General features: G+C 40.3%; 2 protein-coding genes across 2 annotated transcripts in view; one reads left to right on the forward strand and one right to left on the reverse strand.

Moving 5' to 3' along the window:
• Window positions 1–24,117, reverse strand: part of UBAC2 (UBA domain containing 2) — a 114,635-nt gene that overhangs the window by 85,012 nt on the left and 5,506 nt on the right. Inside the window, exons 2-4 of the mRNA XM_014944196.1 lie at window positions 18,142–18,269; window positions 7,356–7,475; window positions 6,808–6,914 (exon numbers count right to left, since the gene is read on the reverse strand). Coding sequence (XP_014799682.1) covers window positions 6,808–6,914; window positions 7,356–7,475; window positions 18,142–18,269 — 355 coding nt within the window. The remainder of the gene's footprint in view (window positions 1–6,807; window positions 6,915–7,355; window positions 7,476–18,141; window positions 18,270–24,117) is intronic.
• Window positions 580–5,553, forward strand: GPR18 (G protein-coupled receptor 18). Its single transcript, XM_014944195.1, has 3 exons — window positions 580–668; window positions 3,220–3,355; window positions 4,264–5,553. The coding sequence occupies exon 3, from the start codon at window positions 4,308–4,310 to the stop codon at window positions 5,271–5,273; it is 966 nt and encodes a 321-aa protein (XP_014799681.1). The 5' UTR covers window positions 580–668; window positions 3,220–3,355; window positions 4,264–4,307; the 3' UTR covers window positions 5,274–5,553.

The raw sequence follows: 24,117 nt of genomic DNA on the forward strand, positions 1-24,117 counted from the left end.
CTGTAAACTTCTTAATTAGGCATGTTATTATTTTAGACAGCAAATAAAATATAGAAACGTTGTTGTGTTTGTAAAATATGGTGAGTAAATGTACAGATGAAGCCAAGTATTCAAGTGAATCAAACTTCTCATTTCAAATGTAGCGAGTTTCTGTCACTTTCAGACTGACTACTATCCAAGGCAAATATAAACAAAATGGGGATTTCCACAAAAAAAACAGACTACACTTTACAGAAAATACATTTACACTGTGCTTATTAGAGACTTTTCCATAACCAAGATGGATATTCTTCCAGATACCTTTGCATGTAAACGTCAACCCAAAATATGCTTTCTTATACCACAAACATTTAAAAATGTATTTTAAAAAGCTACGTAGTACAACAGCCCAGTTTGACCACACTGGAAATATCACAAAAGCTTGTCTGTTCAAAGGTACTAGAATTATCAGTTCACAGACACCACACGTAAGTGAAATTTTAGCATGCTACTTTTTAAGTATGACCAATAAAAGTTCAGAACTAGCTGGATTGCGTCACTGTTTCCTGCTTGTGAAGAGGAGCTATTTTAGCTAAGTGAAGCTGAGCAGAGAAGAGGAAGTCTAGATCTTCTACAGCACTGGGGCTATGAAAGGAGCATCTCTGAAGAAACTTTGTAGAGCACCAAAGGTGAGTAACAGCCTGTTATACTATTCCAACAAAGTTAACTTGGATGTTTATGTATGTTGTTAAGATAGACTTCTTTCTTCAGAAGCTGAACATGGACATTTATTCTATAGGACCACAGAATAGTCCCGGCTGGAAGGGACCTTTAAGATCATTGAGTCAACCGTTATGAAAACAACTTTAATTCTTTAACGCACTTTCAACGTATCAGCAGCATCCTATAAATAACATATAAAGCAAAATGACTGCATTTGTAAAAGCATGGTACCATAAATACTGTTGTTTAGGATTTTAACAATAAATTTTAAAATATGCAGTAACAAAAAGCACCGGTAAGTACGTTATCACTAAAAGAAAAACTAAAACCAGGAGAAGATCTTGTTGTTTGATCTCTCTCTGCTTCACTGAAAGCCATGTCTTCTTCAGGGAAGTGTGAGCAAATGTAAGGGACAGTCAAAATAAAAAAAAAAAAGGGGGGGAGAACTGGGAAGAAAGATACACACACAATTCTTTAAATGGAGTCTCTGTTGCCTAACTCTTAATAAGAATCTGGAGGAAAAGATTTAATTCTGGGTTTGTTCTGGAAGCCTTTGTTCTTGTCCACAGCACCTAGATGGGCTTCACATACACATTAGACATTCAGAACCTCAGCTATTATTAAAAAATTAAAACAGATTGATAAAATGTATGGACCAACATCACAGTAATCATTTACAATTAACACAGACAGACATCCAGAAACCAGTGACTCTAGGGGCTCTTCAGCAGGCACTTTAATCAATACCAGTAAGTAAGCGTTCCCATTATGAAAAATGGCAACTAGGGCAAAACCATCCACCCAGAGGCACCCAAAGGTCTACTTAGGCTGACCTGGAAGGTATCAACATGAACTCCATGCAGGTGACTACTGATGAAAAAGCAGAACATCTGCATTTGCATATAAATGTGCAAATCTCATTATTTCTTACCTACATAAATGTTAAAATTTTAGATTCTTACATATTAAATTTAGGAGAAATACCTAATTCTAACACTGACATGCATTTAAACCAACAACATTTGGAGACAGCGTCTTCAACAACTAAGCAACCCTCCTTCCTCCCCTCCTTTTTGTAACAGTAGGTCCATTATTTGATATATCTCAAAACTGGCACAAATTTGAACTAACCAGCAAACAAGGCATGGAACCACAGGTTCTTCTGATAGAAGCTTATGCCAGATTCAGCTTCCCCTCTTCCCATCAACAACAGCCTACTGGTTATTTCAGAAACAGGACCTAACTAGCAACAATTACAGTCACTGCAAGTCAAAAGGAGAGAAGAGCAAAACCAAAACCAAGATTCATGCTGTTCATTAACAATTTGGAGATTTTCAAGACCCGCCTGGATGCAGTCCTGAGTAACATGCTCTGACAAACTCTCGGTGGTCCTGCTTTAGCAGGGGAGTTGGACTAGATGATCTCTATGGTTGGTCCCTTCCAACTCTAAAAATTCAGTGAAATTCAGTGAAATTAAGATACATCTATAAAAAGTGAAGTCTTCCACCTATCCTATACATTACCACTCAGTTCACCTGCTATATCAGTCAGGGTCTTGAGATAGGTAGTCATGCACTGCATCATACACAACCACTAGCAAGAGAAAAAAAAATTGGGAAAAAAAAAAAAAAACAGGAAAAAGCACTTAAAATATGTGTGTGTGGTGTGTGTGTTGAGCAATATTTGGATTTTATGCAACAGTAAGGGCAGCGGGACAGTGTACCAGACAACATTTCAACTGTGCTACAAGCATGTGCTACAAACATTTTCTTTGAAGCATATGCCATCTACCTTTCAATAAGGTCTGCTATCGAGATTTAATTTTTTTATCTTTAGTATTCTTCACACAATGAGCATTCATACAGATGCCCTCCAAACCTCTTTTTCTGTCAGCACTATAAGCACAGTTTCTCCCATACAAAACATAAATTCTGTTATATGTTCTAATGACCTTATCTGACCAGAAAACGCACCTTTTTGTTTTGTACAGCTAATAAAAGATCTTTGAGAGAAATTTAGGGCTAGATACTTGTAAGCATTTTTTTTTTGTATCTGTAAACTGGAGAGCTGTAAGAAAATCAGAAGTCCAAACTTCATATTTCAAGGCAGAAAGTAACCTGAAAAAAGATTTAAAAGATTTAAAATTTAACCCTTAAAAAAGGTCATATTTAAGTCAGTTACTCCATTGATACTCTTCTCAAAAGCAGCTGATCCTGGAAAGTGTCAAACCGGAACACTAGATTAAAAAACACTGGTTCAATCCACTATGTCTTCCTAAACCACTGAAAAAGGTACCTGGTAACATTACAGTGAAAGCATAAACCAGATGAGCAGTAACAGTAAGCTTTTATTTAATGCATTCTCCACTTTTGGAGATAAAACACACAGGAACTATGTACTCTTCTGCTCTTGAGTAGAGTTTTGGTGCCTAACTGATGCTGTAGAAGTTACTTGGCTGTCTGTCACAACTGGCAAGATCAGACAACTAATTCTTTCCTCCTCCTCTTCTTCTCAAAGCTGCCACAGGGCTGGATAAAAGGCCAAAGAGCAACCCTCCCATGCACACTCATGAAACTGTGACCACAGCAAGAGCCGGGAAAGTGTGGGTGTGTGGGTGTCTGCAGGTGACCCAAAGCACCCATGCAAACACCAGGTAAGGTCTGCCATCCTCAAACAGCTCCAGAGTAAACCAGAGGATAATCTCTTTCAGCTGTCATCACCAGAGTCTGCATAGTGACGTCTCAGATGTCCAACCCCTACAGCCATGAAGCAGAGAGAAGCAGCACAACTGTCCTCTGGGGCAGCTGGGTACCAGACAGCAACTTTTCCCCCCAAAAATACACTTCACACAGGTCTTGGTTGAAGACTGTGCTGCTTCCCATCTTTTTACTGTTTTAACTAGGAAGTTTATCAATCTGCCAATCTATTAATCTCATTCATATGTCAGGTGGTTGGTTCTGACACCCTGGGATTAATCTGAAGCTACATAGCTATTAAGGTAGCTTTTTAAATTCCTTTTATGAGCAACAGCATGCACCTATTCTTTTGGGAGCTAAGTAGTTCCTTACACAGATAAAATGCAAAGTCAATACTTTACTTTGCATATCCAGATGTCACTACATGCCATGCTCACTTATTTCTTTTTATAACTAGGTTTAGTCATTAATTTTTCAACAGGGACAACTTGAAGAAATATTTTCTTTAGAAAACAGGTCTCTTACCTCAGTTACAACAGTTTGAATCTAACTATGAGCTACTAAAGCACACTAAAAGTAGCTGATCACTCTTGACTGTTTGATTCCTTATTTAAAAATATTCCTAATTAAAAATATTTAATTAAAACTAGCTTATAAATACTATTTCTCATAAGTCTGACAGTTCATACTTGTACTTCCTTCAAAGCACAATAATGTATTTGTAGTCAGAAAAAGCAACAAAGCTAGCACATTTTCACAGCTAAAAAAATACAATCACTAAACCACATCCTACAACATCTTGTTTGTTTCTAAGGAAAGTTTTTATTTGACGGAGAGTAACTTTTCGTATTTTATCTATTTTCAGGGTATTTATGGAGTGCAACAACTGTTCCTAAATTCAATTAAAATATGATGCCTGGAAATCAGCACCCTGAAGAATACAGGATTGCATCACTGGTCTTCTACAGCTTTGTATTCGCAGTGGGATTGTTGGTGAATGCCACCGCGCTATGGGTTTTCAGCTGCACTACCAAGAAGAGGACAACGATAACTGTATATATGATGAATGTGGCATTACTTGACATAATTTTTATATTTTCCTTGCCTTTTCGGATAATCTACCACGGGAAAGAAACATGGCCTTTTGGAGATACATTCTGTCGGATAATCAGCGCTTTCACGATATTTTATCCAGCCATTGCTCTGTGGTTGCTCACTTTCATAAGCGTAGACAGATTTATGGCTATTGTCCAGCCCAAACATGTCAAAGAACTAAAAAATACAAAAAAAGCTGTGCTGGCTTGCACTGGAATCTGGATAATGACCCTCGCAACAACATCCCCATTGCTGTTTTTACGATCTGATCCAGACCAAGCCTCGAATTTCACCACGTGCCTGAAAATGCTTGATATCATCCATTTAAAGGAAGTGAATACATTGAACTTTTCTCGCTTGATATTTTTCTTTTTGGTTCCCTTGTTTATCATGATGGGGTGTTACCTAGTTATAATCTACAATTTTATCCGCGGCAAGACTTCCAAATTGAAGCCTAAGGCTAAGGAGAGATCCATAAGAATTATAGTTACTCTGATTGCCCAAGTACTCCTCTGCTTTGTACCCTTCCACATTTGCTTCGCCCTCCTGATGTTGCAGGATGAAGGTACAGCTTACAATCCCTGGGCAGCCTTTACCACCTTTCTCATGAATCTCAGCACGTGCCTGGATGTTATACTCTACTATATTGTCTCTAAACAATTTCAGGCGAGAGTCATCAGCGTAATCCTTTATCGCAATTACCTTCGAAGCGTGCGCAGGAAAAGTTTTCGAACTGGGAGTGTGAGGTCACTCACTAATATCAACAGTGAAATGATATAAAAAGAGGGGAAAAAAAACTCAGGGGTTTATCCTTCTTCTGAAATCTAGCATTTTTACTGCACTGGAAAATGTTCTATAGCAAGAAGAAACAGATATGTTTGTTGCACTGTAAGTATGAGAGAAGCAGAATAATAATTGCACCTCTTTATATGTGCTCAACAGCTTTTGCAAACCTGACATGAACCAAAACCTAGTATCAGTGTTAAACTATCCAATGCCTTTGTCATCTCAAAAGACTTTGAATATTGCCAGACATGAAATAGTGACTACTAATATAATAAAGCAGACAAGACTGACAAATTCTGATGCAATGTATATATTCATTTCTTATATTTGCACAACCAAACGCTCCTGAAACTACTGTATATCCCACGCTTCTAAAATTACCTTCATTCTCTCAAGATCAACGTTAGCATGACTTAAAGGGAAAGCATATATAACATTTATATTTCATTCAACTAAAAACTTCTTTGATGTAGATTTCTTTGTAATTGACAACACTCTGCAGTCACAGATAAAAATACCATCAAAAGGTATAATAGTCAAACTGTTCATTAGTTCCCTGTGGGTGTGATGTGCACATTTACTACGCCTTACTCTTGTACAAAGTATCTTTTTACACAAAGTACTGAATTTGTCCAGACACACCAGCAGCCCACGTCCCAGCTACAAACGTCAAGGTATCAAACATGATGAATAACTGCAGTACTACTCGAGCTTTCCACTCCTTTTCAATACTCACACGCTACAAAAATATGTCTTCATAACGCCAAACATATGCTTGTTGGTCCTTATTAAATCAGCCTTTAAGAGACACACTAAAAAAGTAGAAGCAAAAAAAGCCTAGCAGGGTGTTCAGTATTAAAACTTTGCTCCAAGAGCTTTTATTAAGGCCTCAGGGTGTGCAACACATGGAAACTCAAGCCTGTATGAGGCTGATGTCGCTTGTCAGAAGCTTAATCACAAAGGCACTGCAAGCTCTATGATTTACTGTAACATGTACAACTCTTATAAATGCAGAAATCTCAAATACAGATTATGCAAAACTGAACCACTCAATAAACCACCTTAAAGTTTCAAAAACTTCAAATGCAAGCCCTAAATGGAATAACACGCTCTAGCATTTAAAAGTGAACATAAAGATATTAATTAGTTGTGCCGTCTTTGTGTTTTAAGAAAGAAATCAGCACCAACCTCATTTCAGTTTTCAGATTTACCAACTTGAACAAAAACAAACACAGCAATAATCTGTGCACTGCAAGTCATGTTTCAATCATGCTGATAGTGGAAATCGGACTAACAGAATGGAAAGTAATCATTAACGGATAAATAATAAATTAATTAGCCACCAATCACAACTAGGAAATGAGTGTTTGCAAATATATTAGTTGTGCCAAGAACCTTTACACTGTAGTTCAAAATTGTATATGAATTTAATTTAATTTGAAGGGTTACACAAAGAAGGTTGCGGGTTTTTTAAATAAAAATCTGCACAAAATAATCCCTTGAAACCAATTTATAAGGATCTACTTACAAACCAGAAGGCAAGCTGTTGATGGTGATGCCAAATATATACTGAGTGATTTCTACAAGGAGAAGATCAAACAAAGCTGAGAGCATCCAAGCACCCAATAAAAAGGACTGGAAAGAAAAAGTTTTGTTTTAATTAATTCAACAGTTTAAAAACAAGGTTTTAACATATCTCTAAATAAAAGAAGAAAAAAAAAAGAAAATCACTCTATAATTCAATTAAGACAAATAAAATCTTTAGCACAACATAATTCCACATCCATGTGTCTAGATACTGAAAAATGAAGAGTTAGATTTGTTATCAAAATTAAATTCTATGGGTCTGATAACTTTCAACTGATACAGCTAAAACTTTAATTAGAATAATCCACTGACTGCAAGATATTATCAACAGAAATGTAGATTTATGGAAACCAAATTCTCTTTAAAACCCTTTAACATAAATTTCTATACAAAATATTAGCAATAATGCTGCAATATTAACCCAAGACTACAAGACTCTAAACAGTGTAGAAAACAGTTTCTGTTTAGAAAAATGTAACTGGAACTTACCGAAAATTTTCTGCTGCCATATCTTCTTTCAAATATTCTAAAGTTGTAAATGAGCAGACTGCTGCAGAATGTGTCTTTCAAGTCAAGACATATTGTTCTCCCACATACAAGTCTCCAAATCTAGAAGGTTAAAGATTGTCATGTTAAGTCTCTCTTCCTTCAAGAAAATTCTTTACAGAATTTGTGCTCAGAGTGAATACCAAATTCAGACAACAGGAATGCAGTACATTTAAGGAGGGAAATAAAGAGAGTAGAATGCTATGGAGAGTTCAAGAAGTCTGTTTAAAAATAAAATATTCCCAAGGAAGAGGTCTACCTGTTAAAATAAATCTACAATTGAAATTAAATAGTACCAGTACTGATCTTTGAGGGGCTCTCCCTTAATTAATACCTGCCAATTGAACTTTGCACTAATGACCATAACTCCATAGAGAATCCAGTCAATTCTCCACCCACCTTCTTGTCCAGTTACTCAGCACACACCTCACCAATTTGACTTCAAGGATACAATGGGAGAGTGGGTTAAAGGCTCTGCTAAATTTCAGTATGCAAAACCCACTGACTCCCCCCGTCTGCATGTCTGCATCACCCCTTGCCTCATGGAAGAAAGCAACCAGTTGGTCAGGCATGTTTTCATGGAATCATAGAATGGTTGAGGTAGAAAGGGACCTCTGGAGATCACCTGGTCCAACATCCTCACTGAAAACGAAGTCAGCTAGAACAGGATGTTAGACGACCATGTCCTTTAATACCTCCAAGGATGGAGACTACACAATTTCTCTGGGGAAACTGTTCCTCTGTTCCATCAATCTTACAGTAAAAAAAAGCTTTTTCTCTAAATGGGATTTCTTATATTTGTGCCCACTGTGTCTTGTCCTTTCACTGGGCCTGGCTGCCTCCTCTTTGCTCCTTCCCATCACATATTTACACACACTGGTAAGATCCACCCTTAACTTCTCTTCTCCAGGCTAAACAATCTCAGCTCTCTCAGCCTCTCCTCATATGTCAAACACTCCAGCCCCTGACCATACTGGTGGCCCTATGTTGGACCCTCTGCAGTATGTCGAGGTCTATTGTGTGCTCAGGAGTCCAGCAAAAGTGACAGGACTCCAGATGCAGTCTCACCGAAGCTGAATAGAGAGGAAGGATCACCCCACCAGGCATCCTTGTGAGGTTCCTCCTAATGCAGCCCAGGATGCTGTTGGCCTTTTTAGCCACGACGCTGCAGTGCTGGCTCATGGTCAGCTTAGTCTCCATTAGGACCTCCAGGGCCTTTTCTGTAAAGCTGATTTCCAGCTGGTCAGCCCCCAGCCTGTACAGGTGCATGGGGTTACTCCTCTCCAGGGGCAGGACTTTGCACTTGCCTTTGCTAAACATCATAAGATTCCTGTTGAGCTTTTTTCCCCCCTCCGAATGGCAGCAGAACTAACTGGTGTATCAACTAGTTTTACACCATCCACAGGTTTTTTGAGAGCACACTCTGTCCTGCTGTCCAGGTTATGAATGAAGACACTAAGTAGTATTGGCCCCCATATTCATCCCTGGTGTACACCACTAAAGACTGGCCTCCAGCTGGACTTTATAGCACTGATCACAGCCCTGCAAGCCCGTCAATTCAGCCAGGTTTCAATCTGCTTCACTGCCCACTTATCTCATCTGTACTTCATCAGTTTGTCTGAGGATGTTACGGGAGAGAAGTGTAAAAAGTTATACTAAGGTCAAAGTAAACAACATCAACTTTTCTTCCCTCACCCATCAGGACAGTGATCTACCTCATCACAGAAGGCTATCAGGTTAGTCAAGATTTCCACTTCATTAATCTGTGCTGATTACACCTCATCACTTTATTCTTCGAGTGCCTGAAAATGATTTCTAGGAGGATTTGTTTCATCACCTTCCCAGAGATGCAGATGATGCTGACTGTCCTGTAGTTCCTCAGTCTCCTTTGTTGCCTTTCCTGAAGATAGGAACGACATCTGCTTTCTTCCAGTCCTCAGGAACCTTCCTTGATTGCAATAGGCTTTCAGAGATAACCCATAGTGGCCTCACAGTGACACAAGCCAACATGCATATCATCAGGTTTTATGGACGTGTGTTACGTCTAGTTAGTTTAAATGTTCCCCAGCCTGATCCTCCTTCAGTGAGTTTAAGCCTTTGGTGCTCTAGACCTTTGCACTGATCTCAGGGGTCTGGGACTGCTGAAAGCAAGTCTTACTAATAAAGAACTGAGGCAACATCAGCACTGGATACCTCAGCCTTTTCCTAATCCACCCCTGCATGCTCAGACATTGTCTCCATATTCCTCCCAGGTCAGTTGATCTGCTTCCACCTCTTGCGTGCTTCATTTTTATGTTTGAGCTTAGTCAGGAGCTCCTCGTTCATCCATGCATGCCTTCTGACACCTTTTCCTGACTTCCTGCATACTGTATGAGCCATTCTTGAGCTTGGAGGACATGATCCTTGAAAACCAACCAGTCCTGCTGGTACACTCTTTTTTCCACAACAGTATCCCATAGGAGTCTTCCAAGCAGATCCCTGAACAGGCCAAAGCCCACTCTCCTGAAGTCCAGGGTTGCAATCCTGCAATTCGCCTTGTACCTTCCTTTCAGGACCCTGAACTTCATCTCATGGTCACTGCAACAAGGTTGCCCCTGATATTCACATGCCCAACCAGTTCTTCCTTGTTTGTAAGTATGAGGTCCAGACACAACATCTCCCATCAGCAGCTCCTTGATCCTCTGTGTTAGGAAGTTGCTATCAACGCACCCCAGAAACCTGCTAGAAAAACCTGCTTGTGCCCTGCTGTGTTGCCCTTCCACCACTTATCAGGTTGGTTAAAGCCCTCCATAAGAGCCAGAGCCTGAAATAATGAGGTTTCTTCCAGATGTCTGAGGAACACCTCATTTACCTCTCCGTGACCAGGTGGCCTGCAGCAAACACCACCACCAAAGTTGGCTGTGTTGTTCTGTCCCCTAATCCTGACCCGTAAACTCTCAACTTCCTCATGTCCCAAGACAAAGCTCTGTGCAGTCCTGTTGCTCTTTCACATAAAGAGCAATTTCCTGCCTTGACTGTCTTTCCTAAAGAACTTGTATCTGCCTGTTGCAGCACTCCCATCACATGAGCTAACCCACCACATCTCCATGACCCCAATGAGGTCGTAACCCTGCAGTGGCATATGACCTCTAACTCCTCTTATTTGTTCCCTATGCAGCAGGCACTAGTGTACAGGCACTTCGGAGAGGCACCCAGTCATACTGATTTCCCAAAAAACGTATTGGGGTGTTTCACATAATGCTGTCCCGTAGCCACTTCCTTATTTACGTGCGTACACTTAAAGTAGGCGCCTTTCAGTCCTATTTTGCTGATTACAAGATCCCTTCTGTTCACATCACTCTATAGCCTTAGCTGGCTAAACCAGCCCCTTGCCTACTAACCTGACTCTCCCTCCTGTGCTGTTCCTGTCTTAAAGTCCTCACCAGGTTGGCCAGCCTGTTAGCAAAGATGCTTTTGTCCCACTTGGTTAGGTGGATCCCATCTCGTCCAAGTAGTCCTCAGAGGCACAAAACACCGTTGCCCACACCAGCTGTGCAACCAATTGTAACCCACAGGATCTGCCCACTTCACCATGGTTGGCTGCTCCCAGTCACCTTTGTGCCCTGCACATATTGAGAAATGGCTTCTAAAAAGATTTGCTCCGTGAACTTCCTAGGGAGCAAGGTAAGGCTGAGTGGCCTGATGTTACCTGGATTTTCCTTCCTGCCCTTCCTGAAGACAGCTGTGACATTAGCTTTTCTCCAGTCATGACCTTCTTTCTGCCAAGACCTTTCAAAGATGCTAGACAAAGGTCTCACAATTATACTCCCGGCTCCTTTGGCATCCTCAGAGGTAGCCCATCTGGGTTAAGTGATCCCTATCTCTATTTCTCTCAATGGTGGATACTGCTTCACTCTCGCAGACTCTGCTAGGAGGTTTAGGCACCTTGGAGGCCTGAAGGCAAAACACGCTGGTACAAACCAGTAAATGTATCTGCCCGAATACCTCAGCCTTTTGCATATTTCTTGTCATCTAGGTCCCCTGCCACAATAAGGACTGGGACCATACTCTCCTTAAGCCTTTATTTTGCCGCTGATGTACTTAATGAAACGTTCCTTGCTGCCTTTATCTCTTCCCTGCTCCATTTCTTAAGCCACAGCCTGCCAGGCGTTCTCCCCTCCATGGAAGTCTAAGTGCCAACACACTACCTGAGCCTTATGTTTCTCAAGGTCTTCAGGCCTCAACCAATGCTTCTGCCTCTAACTTCCCTGGCATACTGAAGGACTGAACAAGAAGAAAGAAGCAGGACCTCACCCTTCTAGCTGTCCCATGTCAACATGCCCAATGTTAAAGCCCAGCCAGTAGCATGAGTACCACCCCTCCTGAAGGCCAAACTGGCAGGGCTGTGACACTGCAGCTCAACGTTTCATGATACACGTTAACTGAACAGCCCTCACATAGATTATGGAAGGCTTCTAAGGCTAACTGCTCTTTACTTCAGCCAGCTTAAAAAATGCATAGGTCTAATATAATCAAGACCTTCATTTTACACACAGCGTCTTCATTGCTCTGGAGGATCCCCTTTATGGAGACCAAAGACATTCTAGTTTTGGACAGTACAAAGTCCTGCTGGTACACTCTTTTTTCCACAACAGTATCCCATAGGAGTCTTCCAAGCAGATCCCTGAACAGGCCAAAGCCCACTCTCCTGAAGTCCAGGGTTGCAATCCTGCAATTCGCCTTGTACCTTCCTTTCAGGACCCTGAACTTCATCTCATGGTCACTGCAACAAGGTTGCCCCTGATATTCACATGCCCAACCAGTTCTTCCTTGTTTGTAAGTATGAGGTCCAGACACAACATCTCCCATCAGCAGCTCCTTGATCCTCTGTGTTAGGAAGTTGCTATCAACGCACCCCAGAAACCTGCTAGAAAAACCTGCTTGTGCCCTGCTGTGTTGCCCTTCCACCACTTATCAGGTTGGTTAAAGCCCTCCATAAGAGCCAGAGCCTGAAATAATGAGGTTTCTTCCAGATGTCTGAGGAACACCTCATTTACCTCTCCGTGACCAGGTGGCCTGCAGCAAACACCACCACCAAAGTTGGCTGTGTTGTTCTGTCCCCTAATCCTGACCCGTAAACTCTCAACTTCCTCATGTCCCAAGACAAAGCTCTGTGCAGTCCTGTTGCTCTTTCACATAAAGAGCAATTTCCTGCCTTGACTGTCTTTCCTAAAGAACTTGTATCTGCCTGTTGCAGCACTCCCATCACATGAGCTAACCCACCACATCTCCATGACCCCAATGAGGTCGTAACCCTGCAGTGGCATATGACCTCTAACTCCTCTTATTTGTTCCCTATGCAGCAGGCACTAGTGTACAGGCACTTCGGAGAGGCACCCAGTCATACTGATTTCCCAAAAAACGTATTGGGGTGTTTCACATAATGCTGTCCCGTAGCCACTTCCTTATTTACGTGCGTACACTTAAAGTAGGCGCCTTTCAGTCCTATTTTGCTGATTACAAGATCCCTTCTGTTCACATCACTCTATAGCCTTAGCTGGCTAAACCAGCCCCTTGCCTACTAACCTGACTCTCCCTCCTGTGCTGTTCCTGTCTTAAAGTCCTCACCAGGTTGGCCAGCCTGTTAGCAAAGATGCTTTTGTCCCACTTGGTTAGGTGGATCCCATCTCGTCCAAGTAGTCCTCAGTCCTCAGAGGCACAAAACACCGTTAAACACACCAGCTGTGCAACCAATTGTAACCCACAGGATCTGCCCACTTCACCATGGTTGGCTGCTCCCAGTCACCTTTGTGCCCTGCACGTATTAGGAGATGGCTTCTAAAGAGATTTGCTCCGTGAACTTCCTAGGGAGCAAGGTAAGGCTGAGTGGCCTGATGTTACCTGGATTTTCCTTCCTGCCCTTCCTGAAGACAGCTGTGACATTCGCTTTTCTCCAGTCACGACCTTCCTTCTGCCAAGACCTTTCAAAGATGCTAGACAAAGGTCTCACAATTACACTCCCGGCTCCTTTGTCATACTCAGAGGTAGCCCATCTGGTCCCATTAACTTGTGTGTGTATACTTGGGTTAAGTGATCCTTATCTCTATTTCTCTCAATGGTGGATACTGCTTCACTCTCGCAGACTCTGCTAGGAGGTTTAGGCACCTTGGAGGCCTGAAGGCAAAACACGCTGGTACAAACCAGTAAATGTATCTGCCCGAATACCTCAGCCTTTTGCATATTTCTTGTCATCTAGGTCCCCTGCCACAATAAGGACTGGGACCATACTCTCCTTAAGCCTTTATTTTGCCGCTGATGTACTTAATGAAACGTTCCTTGCTGCCTTTATCTCTTCCCTGCTCCATTTCTTAAGCCACAGCCTGCCAGGCGTTCTCCCCTCCATGGAAGTCTAAGTGCCAACACACTACCTGAGCCTTATGTTTCTCAAGGTCTTCAGGCCTCAACCAATGCTTCTGCCTCTAACTTCCCTGGCATACTGAAGGACTGAACAAGAAGAAAGAAGCAGGACCTCACCCTTCTAGCTGTCCCATGTCAACATGCCCAATGTTAAAGCCCAGCCAGTAGCATGAGTACCACCCCTCCTGAAGGCCAAACTGGCAGGGCTGTGACACTGCAGCTCAACGTTTCATGATACACGTTAACTGAACAGCCCTCACATAGATTATGGAAGGCTTCTAAGGCTAACTGCTCTTTACTTCAGCCAGCTTAAAAAATGCATAGGTCTAATATAATCAAGACCTTCATTTTACACACAGCGTCTTCATTGCTCTGGAGGATCCCCTTTATGGAGACCAAAGACATTCTAGTTTTGGACAGTACAAATTTTACCTTCTAAATTAAATGCAGTCTTCTTTAAGCACACACTTCATTTTCTATGCTGTCTACCAGCTTTAAGAAGTATTAATATCCAATATCCAAAACGTCTGTTCAGCCTTTGGAAAAATTCCATTCCACTAAACTCATCCCCATAGATGAATTTATTCTAAACAATTTTTCTTTTAAGTGTTCTCATTTGAATATTAGCATTAGATAGGCGTTAAACGACCTGGTCTCCCTGATCTCAGCAGTTCACAATTATACAGTATATAGCTTACTCCAAAGGCTATGACAATAAATGAAACAACAATTTCAGGAAAGAAAAAACTCAAAACCCACAAGTTCCCCAAAGCATCACAATAAAAGTATCATAGTTTCTACAGATGCTCGCAGATGTTTATGCTTAAGACACAGTAAAGATGGTTTCTTTGAATAAAACACAGCTACTACTGTTTTTCAGCAGATCAAACAAATAGAAAGGACTCTTCTAAAGAAAAACTGCAAAACAAACAAGCAAACCAACCCCAAACCCACAAAATTTCCATTTAAAACTTGAATAGTTTCTCAGACTTTCTCCTCCCACTCCCCAAACACTTGGTTATGACACTTTTAATAAGGCAGACAGCATATTGGAAAATATTAGCAGCACTTGTAATCTACAGCATGACAACAAAGCTCTTGTTCTTGACAAGATCACAGAGAGTGCAACAGCATGGAGAACCACTTGCTAGGTCTAATAATCTTTTAAGGCTTACAGGCTACAGTCAGCATCCTCAAAAACATTAATTTGACTACATACTTCTTGCTGATGTAACTGTAAAACATGTAGCATAATTACAGAGGCATTTGCTGACCCTTCTCTGTTGAGCAGCAGTATGACATTTCAAAAAAACCAAAAAGACCAAAAAATCCCAACAAATCCCCACAAAACTTATCTAATCACTTCTAAGTGCATTACTTTGACAATTACAACTGAAACTTGAGGATTCTTAGTTAAGCTGAGAACAAAAACTTACAAGATGCAACACCTGAAAGATAAAGTATCTCAGTTTGAACTGGGAATATGCAAGAAATGTCTAGTAAGATAAAGAAACAATTCAGCACGTTACTGGGGAGCACGGCACATTCCCCCATCATGTAAAAACTTCACATTAGAAGCAGCAGTTCTCTTTCACTCCCGGCTCCTTTGTCATACTCAGAGGTAGCCCATCTGGTCCCATTAACTTGTGTGTGTATACTTGGGTTAAGTGATCCTTATCTCTATTTCTCTCAATGGTGGATACTGCAAGGTAAGGCTGAGTGGCCTGATGTTACCTGGATTTTCCTTCCTGCCCTTCCTGAAGACAGCTGTGACATTCGCTTTTCTCCAGTCACGACCTTCCTTCTGCCAAGACCTTTCAAAGATGCTAGACAAAGGTCTCACAATTACACTCCCGGCTCCTTTGTCATACTCAGAGGTAGCCCATCTGGTCCCATTAACTTGTGTGTGTATACTTGGGTTAAGTGATCCTTATCTCTATTTCTCTCAATGGTGGATACTGCTTCACTCTCGCAGACTCTGCTAGGAGGTTTAGGCACCTTGGAGGCCTGAAGGCAAAACACGCTGGTACAAACCAGTAAATGTATCTGCCCGAATACCTCAGCCTTTTGCATATTTCTTGTCATCTAGGTCCCCTGCCACAATAAGGACTGGGACCATACTCTCCTTAAGCCTTTATTTTGCCGCTGATGTACTTAATGAAACGTTCCTTGCTGCCTTTATCTCTTCCCTGCTCCATTTCTTAAGCCACAGCCTGCCAGGCGTTCTCCCCTCCATGGAAGTCTAAGTGCCAACACACTACCTGAGCCTTATGTTTCTCAAGGTCTTCAGGCCTCAACCAATGCTTCTGCCTCTAACTTCCCTGGCATACTGAAGGACTGAACAAGAAGAAAGAAGCAGGACCTCACCCTTCTAGCTGTCCCATGTCAACATGCCCAATGTTAAAGCCCAGCCAGTAGCATGAGTACCACCCCTCCTGAAGGCCAAACTGGCAGGGCTGTGACACTGCAGCTCAACGTTTCATGATACACGTTAACTGAACAGCCCTCACATAGATTATGGAAGGCTTCTAAGGCTAATTGCTCTTTACTTCAGCCAGCTTAAAAAATGCACAGGTCTAATATAATCAAGACCTTCATTTTACACACAGCGTCTTCATTGCTCTGGAGGATCCCCTTTATGGAGACCAAAGACATTCTAGTTTTGGACAGTACAAATTTTACCTTCTAAATTAAATGCAGTCTTCTTTAAGCACACACTTCATTTTCTATGCTGTCTACCAGCTTTAAGAAGTATTAATATCCAATATCCAAAACGTCTGTTCAGCCTTTGGAAAAATTCCATTCCACTAAACTCATCCCCATAGATGAATTTATTCTAAACAATTTTTCTTTTAAGTGTTCTCATTTGAATATTAGCATTAGATAGGCGTTAAACGACCTGGTCTCCCTGATCTCAGCAGTTCACAATTATACAGTATATAGCTTACTCCAAAGGCTATGACAATAAATGAAACAACAATTTCAGGAAAGAAAAAACTCAAAACCCACAAGTTCCCCAAAGCATCACAATAAAAGTATCATAGTTTCTACAGATGCTCGCAGATGTTTATGCTTAAGACACAGTAAAGATGGTTTCTTTGAATAAAACACAGCTACTACTGTTTTTCAGCAGATCAAACAAATAGAAAGGACTCTTCTAAAGAAAAACTGCAAAACAAACAAGCAAACCAACCCCAAACCCACAAAATTTCCATTTAAAACTTGAATAGTTTCTCAGACTTTCTCCTCCCACTCCCCAAACACTTGGTTATGACACTTTTAATAAGGCAGACAGCATATTGGAAAATATTAGCAGCACTTGTAATCTACAGCATGACAACAAAGCTCTTGTTCTTGACAAGATCACAGAGAGTGCAACAGCATGGAGAACCACTTGCTAGGTCTAATAATCTTTTAAGGCTTACAGGCTACAGTCAGCATCCTCAAAAACATTAATTTGACTACATACTTCTTGCTGATGTAACTGTAAAACATGTAGCATAATTACAGAGGCATTTGCTGACCCTTCTCTGTTGAGCAGCAGTATGACATTTCAAAAAAACCAAAAAGACCAAAAAATCCCAACAAATCCCCACAAAACTTATCTAATCACTTCTAAGTGCATTACTTTGACAATTACAACTGAAACTTGAGGATTCTTAGTTAAGCTGAGAACAAAAACTTACAAGATGCAACACCTGAAAGATAAAGTATCTCAGTTTGAACTGGGAATATGCAAGAAATGTCTAGTAAGATAAAGAAACAATTCAGCACGTTACTGGGGAGCACGGCACATTCCCCCATCATGTAAAAACTTCACATTAGAAGCAGCAGTTCTCTTTGGTGGGCAAATTTTAGTTTCCCATAACTAACTACAGCAGAAGTTACAGAGTGAAAATTATGGCCTCTGTTGTTAAAAGAAATCATATTTAACCAGAGTACCCTATCACAATAGCTCTCCTCAGCCTCAAAAACTAAGCACAATAAGATACTGACATTCATATCAAAATACTTATATTATTATATGGGTTAGACCACACTTTTTTCACAGCAAGCTTCCAAATGTCAGTGGCTGGTAAGAAAAATAATACAAACCAAATCACTTCCCAGACAAAAGAATGAAGTGAAAAGCTATGTTGATAGTTTCAGATCAGTTTGTCCTTGCTTTTTCCAAACAGTGGCCTACTGGGGTCACATAAAAAAAGGTAAGAACAAGCTGGTCTACAACAGTGAACAAAGGGAAAGAACCAGGGGAGAAACAGACTTGGGGGGGAAATCACATAGAAAAACATAGTTTGCAGTCTCTTTCCACACAAAGTGAACTGACTCTTACCTGAAAATCCTCTTTTATAGCTTGTAGGTTATATGCAAAGAACTTCTGATAATGTTGGAAGAGCAGAGTCAATAAAATCGAGATGGCACTTGGGACTAATAGCAGACTCTTTGACAAAGGTGCCTTATCTTAAAAAACAAACAAACAAAAAATTCTCTTAGAAAAAATTCTCACATTTAAAGAGTGACATATTTAAACAGGTGATTGGAAAACATAATAGCAGTGGCACCACCTTGACTTCTCATCTCAACAACTTCCCAAGTTCTCAGCAACTTGCAAATAGATAGGAAAAACACATCAACCAAAGCGAGTCTTTGGAGATATTACTGACAAATACTAATGAGACCTTTGGTTTTCAACATTCTGTCATTAAATTAATTGTTTGGCTGTAATTAAACCCAAACTCTCTGCACCTATAGCGGTCATGCACTCCTCTGCAGCCCTCCTAAGGCTCAATCACGTTTCAGGAAATAAAACACTCTTTTTCGCTAGTAAAATACACACATGCATCCAGTTGAAACAAATACCTGTTTCTTTTGCATTAGAGATTAAGATTAGCTTTTATTCTAGAGGCTATGACACCAGAACTACCCAAATAAATTGACTTTCTCTTCACCACACTTGGATCCACCATTCAAGGAAACATCTAAGTTAATTTACACTATATTCATCTTCCTTCCATTCAGTCATTGCAATTACTAATAATGATATTAATAAAATCAGGATGCTTGTGAAATCAGAACTTCTCTTCCCTTAGTAGCATGGCCTTCAGAAAGCACACTCAGAAGAAAGCAAGTGGAGAACAGAGAAATCTGCAATACACATTTACTAAAAACTGCTAAGTGGAACATGCAAGAAGAGCACACCCAGTGATTCATCCTAAATCGTTGGTGTAATTGATGCAACAAAACACAAACTCTTGCCCAACAATTCAAGCCAATACAGAAACTCTGAATTATTTCTTCTATGAATTTTCCCTTTTGATACATACAACTTTAATCATATTTACTTCTTTCCCAAGCATCCCAGTTACAGCACAGGACGTACAGATTTTCAGAAAACTGCTTTTTTACATGGTATTACAAAATCTGTAGCTGTTGTCATTATTCTTAGATAACAAAAGAAGCAATAAGTCTACTTTAAAAGTACTAATGGGAAGTAAAGAGCAGGAGCACAGGAAGAGCAAAACTGCATTAAAAAAGTGTAACGCAAGAAACATTTAGTATGTATCCAGATAAAATGACCACCATAAATGATTCTGTCAACATCTGCTGCACGCTGGATGAGTGAACTGCTAGAAAAGGAAGATGGTAATAGGCACCAAAGCCAAGATTCTAATCATGGCACAATCCCACTGCCATCAAAAATATGGTTTGTACTACGTAATTTAAGCATGATCCTCATCCATGTACTAACAGGTGACATCAAGAACTTTGATGGACACTTAACTCTTCTCAGTTCACACAACCTTGAAGTCTGCAGTCTTCTGATGCTCAGCATGTGAAGAAAACATTTCTTCCTATGTATATTGTAACGTAAACTTGTACTTAAAACTCCTCTTTCAGTTGACAATCTAGACCTTTGAGTTCATTATTTACAGACTCACTTTCCATTTAAGCAATCAATGCCTTGAAGAACTATCCTTTTATAGGATACTATAGGCAGTACAGGAACTAGGCAGTGATTTGGATTGACACAGGGTGATGTTACTCTGCTAACCATAAATTCACTTTTGTGATTAGGTTTTCTCTGATAGAGAAATCAGGAGGGCAGAAAGCCTGGTTGATTTCTTTTTTAAATGCAATTAAATTATCCACCTTTCAATTTAATATCTTTCTTTGGATTTTTTTGCTCTCCAAAAATAAGGTCTATAGTCTTTAGATGTCCATTTTTTAAATTATTCATTTCTCTGATTTAGTTGGATGCTTCAAAAGTCTGAAGGCAGAGTAATGTAGAACACTGCAGGGAAAAAAGAAGCTGGAGCTGCCTGAAAGTTACTGTGCTCAGAATGCACAGACATATACACTTGAAACCTCAGCCAGTGCTCCTTTAATTAACTTCACTTAGTTAAAGTAACATTTCTTAATGTGAAAAGGTCTGTTTTACAACTAGGATACAATAGATATTTGATAGTATAGCCTAAATCAGAACAATAGCGGTAGTCACAACAGTAGACATTTCTGAACCAATGTTTTATTAAACTTGCTATTTTACTATCAAATACATTTACATTATTTCATGAGTTTAAATAAATTTTTACAAGAACTCATTAATCCTGTAATAATTTTCACATGAGAACAATGCTACCAAAAAAAAAGTGACAAGCAAATCACTAGATTTCCCACAGTGACTATGTATTTCTATACAGGTTTATATTTTACTGTAATCTCTATATCATTAGATCATGTTTACATTACAGGTAATACACACTTGAACTACTTTAGCTTATCAAGTTCATTCCTAATTTGAATGCTTTCTAAAATAACCAACCAACAGAAATTTATCTGTTTTCTCAAAAAGGGTGAACACACATTTTTATTTATGAGCCTCCTTTTAGCTTTCAGCTTAGACACTTTAAACCTTGCTATAGAGGAAAAGTACTCACTTTTAAGCATGTCACCAAGTGAAAAACCACAGAAGTAACTAACACGACAGTCACCCACAGGGAACATCACATGAGTAACGGAAACTTCTACTCTCAAGCTTCTCAAAATGTCATCATGGTTGATAAGTTCATTCTTGCCCAGTAAACTTGAGAAACAAATCCTTCCAGACAAATAACACATCTCCTGAAATGTTTTTTCCAAGTGTTTCACTGTAAAATGCAGCAGTTTGCTTTACCCCCCAACAGCATATAGATCCTGGTTACAGGATACATACAGGTACAAAGACCACTGTGAGGTTACCAGTGAAGGAGCAACCCTCCCACTGCTGTCGAATTTCTCAAATAGTTAAAACCAAAAATTACTAACAAGCCCAGATACTGCACAATCAGGCATTCTGACACCCAAGTCAAATTCCTTACTTAGAATGCAAAGGTAAAATTAGAAAGCAAAATTTTAGTTCAATGGGTTCGCAACTGTGCGCAGGATGGAAACACGTACTACCAACCCATACTGGGCACCAGCGTCTACTGGCAGCACCAAGGAAAATATGCACAAGGAGGAGAAAAACACAACGCCTTTATACCACAGAAAGAAAGTAGAATGAAAGGATAAACTCTTATTTTGGCACTGAAGAGTTAAAACAGTTTAAAATAAAAAAAAGTTAAAATAAATAAATTAAAAGTTAAAATAAATCAAACACTATCTTCAAAGACCTTGGAATGATTTTGCAATCGCTTAAGTGCTCCTTAAGCACCAATTCTTTCAAACAACAGGCAGTAATAGCATTGGTGCCCCAACACACATACTGAATTTCCATCTAAGTGAACAGGGTAATTTTGTAATAACCAGCAAAGCACATCCATGCTATGAGGAAGAGCAAAGAACCAGCTTCTGCTACAGAGCTTTGCTTCCCTCTGGTGCAATGGAGAAGTTCTCCCCACAACTACCCTCATAATCTAAAGGCAAATGTCACAACTTTTGTGCTACCACTGCGCAATGTGAGGCTGATCCTAAAATGTAACGTGGTTGAGAAAACCACCTGTAAGTCTTCACACTCCACCCCTACACTCATTACAAAGCCCATGAATCCTCTTCTTCCACAACATACCACTTTTTGGGTTGCCAACACCCCTTTCAAAGTAGAAAGGAAGAGATGTGTCTCAAGCAGGGGAAGGTTTATGGCACAACTGCTCAGGTAGTTGCTGCTTCAGAAGCCCCCATTGCACTAACGAGAAGAAAATGAAAGTTGTGGTAGCAGCAACAGCTATGGTTTTTAAAATTATTTTCCTGTTCCCAGCCTGTTCACCACCCCCAGGTGAGAAGAGAGAGCAGACAAGCATGGCAAAACAGACAGCCACGCCAAGCTACTGTTTCAGAAGGGCTTTTTCAGGGAACAACTTCACACCCTGGACTGCTATTCTGAGCCCAAGCCTCCTGCACTGACTTGGGCGAGGACCTCACTGCCAATGCCAGCTGACTAGCAGTGACTGCAGAAACTCAAATTAGCTCAGATTGGATTTTGTGGGGATCCCTACTGATCTTACAACGGTGCTGCAGATGAAACATGCTGTGTTACAGCTTATTTTTTGTTTCACTGTCACTTGCAAACTTTCCAAACCCAGTTGCTTTATGGCAGACACACGGCTTTCAAACAGACAATTGACTGCTGGGGGCTACTATGATGGCACAAAACACACAAACCACCTTTTAATGGTGATACACAACACCTGTGAATCTTTTAAACAGTAACTGATGCACATCTGAATGCACAGTACTTCCCCAAATGCACTGATGGAATCTGTATTTTGGGTGGGTTTGCTATTCCTGCATTAAGCTGTCATGCAGATATTCATCTACCGTATTCCAAAATCCAGCCAAAGACCTGCAGCAGCTTCATCAGAGTTTTCAAGGACTCTTGCCTCCTATTTTCCCTTCAGATGCAAATTTGTCACATGTCAAACAGAAATAGCATTTACATCACAAATACCTCCTCCTGAATGCTTGAAAAATCTTACTCGTCCTTTATTGTAATGGTTGATGAAACTCACAGTCAGATACTTGAATCTGAAAAGTAATTTCTAAGTGCTTCCTAGACACCAATGTGTGCCTTTGGGAGACTGGAGCAATCCTACTAGATCTGAGGAGTAAAATCTTGTCTTTATTATAACCATGCACTGAGTCCTGAACAGCAGCCAAGAACAAACGAGAGCATGCCACGGAGGGAGGATGACAAGAGATACTGACATGTGTAATACTCCCTGAGGAACCTGGAAGACACCAGGAGACTGAGTGCTGACTGGTAGGATGGAATTTGACCATAAGATGATATTTTAGACTTTGTTTGATCTAGTGTAGGTATTTTTTCAGTATTCCATCCTTTGGGGGAAAAAAAAAAAAAAAAAAAAAAAAAAAAAGCAATACCAAAGGACCCTGCAAAAGCAGAGAAGTTACTGCTGTCTGAAAGTATTACATGATTTAACAAAAGCATTCTGGGTCAGGGAGGCAGCTCTTGCCCCTGGTCTAGGCACAGAGCACAGACACAGGAAGGGGATCCTGTGTTCAGACTGTCCCTTCACGGCATACTCTGGTGGTTAATCATCATGATGCCTGCAAATGAACACAGTACCAAGAGTATCATTGCAGGAACAGTTTTTCATCAAATGCTTATAAACCTAATGCAGAAGCTGAGAGGTGAATAATGTTAGTATATATACTATATACTATAATGAACTGTGACCATGTTTTAAACCTATTTTTAAAAGGCACTGGTAAGACCTTAATCAGTTATAACCAAATCAGTTACCTATACATCACTGTTTAGAAAACTGCTGGTTTTAGCATAGGTCACAAATAATTAAAGAATGAGGAGCTACCAAAAGAAGAAAAAGAAAAAATAAAAAGAAAAACTTTGTTTCTAAAAGGAACATTTGAAAAGGTTGAAGTTAACAAAAATGCTTTTCTCCCAACCACAGATCATGTTCCCATACTACTATTAGTATACACTGCCAGAAATACCAGGTATGGCTACACCACAACCCCACGCGGAGATCCCCACACTCACGTGAAATGAGCTAGCTCTGCTGCAGCAGCAGAATAGCCACATTTTTGTGGTGTTCAATGCATGGCTAATTGAACTAATGTGGCTATGCTGCTCCCAGAACTCAAGCTAATACCTTGAACCGGGTTGCGCTGTGGCATGCTGATGTACAGGCTAATTTGTTTTCCCATATAGTACTGTACTGCATAATATTGTTATGCACCAAAGGCTGATATATTCAATATATACTTCATTTTTCTATCAGTGGTACCATAAAGCATCAGCTTACACACTTTTATAACTTTCCTGATGCCTGCGCACGACAGAGCCCGG

Source organism: Calidris pugnax, unplaced genomic scaffold (assembly GCF_001431845.1).
Source record: "Calidris pugnax isolate Ruff unplaced genomic scaffold, ASM143184v1 scaffold69, whole genome shotgun sequence".
Taxonomy (NCBI): Eukaryota; Metazoa; Chordata; class Aves; order Charadriiformes; family Scolopacidae; genus Calidris; species Calidris pugnax.

Bases quoted from the DNA above. Each gene is read 5' to 3' on its own strand.
- GPR18 (XM_014944195.1), top strand. From the start codon at position 4,308: ATGATGCCTGGAAATCAGCACCCTGAAGAATACAGGATTGCATCACTG.